The following is a 3426-nucleotide window of genomic DNA, read 5'->3' on the forward strand; positions in this document are numbered from 1 at the left end:
CAGCACGGGCAGTCCCCATGTCCCAGCTGCCCTGAAAGATCACAGAATGGTGAAGGTGGGCAGGGACCCCAGGGATCCTCAGGCTCCCTGCTGTGAGCAGGGGGCACCTCCCACCGGATCACAGTTTCGTTTACTTGGATGAAAGGAAATTTCATCTTTCCTCAAGAATTCCTGCCCACAAACGCTGCCCCCGTTTGGAAAACCCCTGATGGGTTGAGGGCCAGGAAGTCCCTCCAGGTCCCCGTGGGGGCAGCTGCAGGAGTTGTGTCCGGGTGTAGGGGAGACCACACCTGGAACCCACCGCCCCTCCCACCCCCCGTGGTCACAGACCAACCCCAGCCCTTGGTACCTACATCAGTGGCCTTCTTCTCAGCCTGCTCCAGCTTCTCCTGGGCATCTTTGAGAGCTTCCGAGTACTTATCCAGCTCATCTTCAGTCCCCTTCAATTTCTTCTGCAGGGCCATCAGCTCATCCTCTACCTTTCAAGAGAGAGAAACAAAGTAAACATTTTGATGTATTACCAGTTGCAGATGAAGATGGTTAAAACCTCTTTCCTGTTAGTTTTAACTTAACGTACAAAGAGTGACAAAAAACAGATCAAAGTTCTGCTGGGACAAGTATTCTGAGAAGGGCTGGCAGCAGCTGCCAGGGGAAGATCATTAAAACATCATCCTCAGAACAACATTCCTGGCCACCACACACATGGGATCTGGTTTAATACATAACTTGATAAAAGCCCCTTTTCACCTCATTTCTGTTCTGGACTCCACAACATCCAGCAGTTAATTCTATGGGGGAATTAAAAACTGTTTTAAAAATCGTGTCCTTGTGTTTGTTCTAACATTATTACCTGATGACTTATTAGGAAACTAGTCAATTCCTGTAGAGTTAGAAACAATAAGTGGGGTTTCCCTAATCATCTGTGGGTGGTTCATGACACTCAAACCTGATGTGACCCTCAGGAGGACACAGGTCTGGCCTGGGACAGACCCTGCTGTACAGGAGGTGGGACTGGGTGACCTCTGGAGGTCCCTTCCAACTGGAACTCCTCTGTGACCAACCGTGGGCCAACAAGGCACACTCCATCCTCCCATGAGGTTCAGACTTCATACCATATAAATCCATATTGTACCCCAGAATGGTGCTATTTATAACCCGCTGGGAGACTGTTTAATGACAAACTGTCTCCTGCTCCCTGAAGAATTTACATTATCAGGAGGCTGCTGATAAGGGTGCCCTGCAAACCCATCTGCTCCAGCATTTCATTTGCAACACAAACCAGGTCAGCCTGTTGAGAAACTGATTTAACCATTTAGCTCCACCTTCATATCAATTTAGTCTTATCAAAATAGTTCACTCCAAATAGTTTGTCTTCCAGTGCACTGACTCGGTCCATCCAGGCTTCAAAGACACCCTGAGCAGCATGTTTGGTAATGTGCTGTTCTTGAACCTTGGTGTGTTGCTGTACTTTTACTGAGGGTAACCAGATAGTGTGAGAGAACTGCATATCTTAATGCTTGGGAGCTCTACCAGAGGATGAAGGTGAAGCTCCCTTTTTTTTTTTTCACCACTGGAGTTCTGTGCCCATGGTAAAAAAAAAAAAAAAAAAAGGAGCTGAAAAACTTGAGACAATTCAGAAAAGGGAAGTAGGAGCAAAGATTTATTTCTTTTACTCTGTAGTTTTTTTGTTGTGAGTGACCCTCATGTAGATGTTTGAGAATTCCCACAAGTGTGTCCTTTTATAATTCTGTGGGAATTACCTTTGCTAACTGATGTACAGGAAGGCTGAGTGTTCAACCACCTGCTCTGGGTCACAAGCCCTGGGGCTGTTCTGAGCACAGGAAGATTTGCTGGGGAAGCTGTAGCCCAGAAGAACAGCATCTGCCCAACAGCCCTGCAGCCAGGAGAGAAAACAGGGGCCCCTATCACAGGGGGGTGCAGGCAGCTTGTAGAAACCACTGTACTGACACAGAAGAGACAGCAGTGTCCCTGATGCTGGGGGTGGAGGGGGATGGCAGCAGCTGCTGACCCTTTTGGAAACTTCTCCAAGGTTTTTTTGATTTTAGCTTTAGCTAATGGATCTTAATTCCTATCACTCAGGATCCCAAACTGAACTTAAACACAGGAAATCTTTGGCCAGTGGATTCTAATAATGTATTAGAGCAGTCTGGAAGATGTAGTAGAAGCAGCCACATTTAGAGTATGTAAAAGGAAAGGCCAGACAGCACAAGAAGTGCAGTAAGAAACTTGAGTGTCATCAACTTACATTTCAGGATTGTCCTGACAATACTATAGCTCAAACAGGAGGCAGAATAAAGTAACATTGAAAAGCAAAAGTTTATGAAAATGTTACCAGTGTAATTCAGCTAAAAGAAGAGCTTTCAAATTAATGTATTTCTGATTATTCTTAACAACAAAATAATACAACATTATCTGCTGCTGAGTCCCAGCTGGCCCTGCTCTGTATACCAAGGATGAGTCAAGTGAACTTTATTAATCCACTTCAAGGAGAGGCTCAATTAATATTTAGACACAGCTAGTGCTCCAGGAGGTATTAACACCAATCCTACAGGTGTTCAAGGAATTCAGCTTTGATGTTGGGTATGTCATGCCTTTCCCATGGAATCACAAGGAAAAGAAGGCAATTATACAAGATTCAAGACAACTTAAGACAAAGCACTTAATAATCTGTGGATAGTGCTAATTTTGCAAAGACTCAGATGGCTGAAAGGAGAAGTTACTACCTAACCCTGGCTGTGCAACAACACCAGAAGGCAGAAGTCTTCAAAAGAAGATTAACAGAAAACCCAACTTCCAATTATTTTACGTTCTGAATCAGGAAGTTGCAACCTAGTGTTTTGTTGTAGTATTTCCACAGCACATACACAACCAGTGGATTTATTTCTACTCACCTGTTTGCATTTGTCCTCAGCTGCCTTCTTATCCGTTTCAGCCTGCTCTGCTCTGTCGATGGCATTCTCCTTGTCCAACTTCAACATCTGCATCTTTTTCTTGATAGCTTCCATGTTTGCTCAGGGATGGGTTGTATCTGTCCCACAACTGAAAGAATTCCGAAGGGTAAAGTTGTAGATTTTTTAGCAGCTTGGGCAGGGAAAGAAGTTGTACCCAGCCAAGTCACAGGGAAAATGAGCTCAAGTGGTCGGAGAGAGATTTAAACCCAGAGACCCCTGGACAAAACCCAGATCTACTGGCCCCTTCTCTGATCTTTCACACACAGCCTTTCTAAGGAATGAGCTGGAACAGACTCACTAGAGGAATCTTCACCACTCCACCATCTCCTTATTTGGGTCCTGTTTTCTTAAAGAGAAAACTGTTTCCATTTTTAAGCTTCTGACTGAAGCAAAAGTGTTGACATATGAACACATGCTTGAAAGCAAGTTTATTAGCACCCCTCTGTGTTTGCAG

At 44.7% G+C, this 3426-nt stretch overlaps 2 protein-coding genes across 2 annotated transcripts in view; both read right to left on the reverse strand.

Moving 5' to 3' along the window:
* RAB8A (RAB8A, member RAS oncogene family) overlaps window positions 1–3002 on the reverse strand; it is a 13113-nt gene extending 10111 nt beyond the window's left edge. Inside the window, exon 1 of the mRNA XM_009997806.1 lies at window positions 2998–3002. The gene's annotated coding sequence lies outside the window, so the exon portion shown is untranslated. The remainder of the gene's footprint in view (window positions 1–2997) is intronic.
* The window catches only part of TPM4 (tropomyosin 4), an 8161-nt gene extending 4941 nt beyond the window's left edge, over window positions 1–3220 (reverse strand). The window contains exons 1-2 of the mRNA XM_009997804.1: window positions 2913–3220; window positions 354–479 (exon numbers count right to left, since the gene is read on the reverse strand). Coding sequence (XP_009996106.1) covers window positions 354–479; window positions 2913–3026 — 240 coding nt within the window. The 5' untranslated portion in view covers window positions 3027–3220. The remainder of the gene's footprint in view (window positions 1–353; window positions 480–2912) is intronic.
* Window positions 3221–3426: the final 206 nt, after the last annotated feature.

Source organism: Chaetura pelagica, unplaced genomic scaffold (assembly GCF_000747805.2).
Source record: "Chaetura pelagica isolate M959 unplaced genomic scaffold, ChaPel_1.0 scaffold595, whole genome shotgun sequence".
NCBI lineage: Eukaryota > Metazoa > Chordata > Aves > Apodiformes > Apodidae > Chaetura > Chaetura pelagica.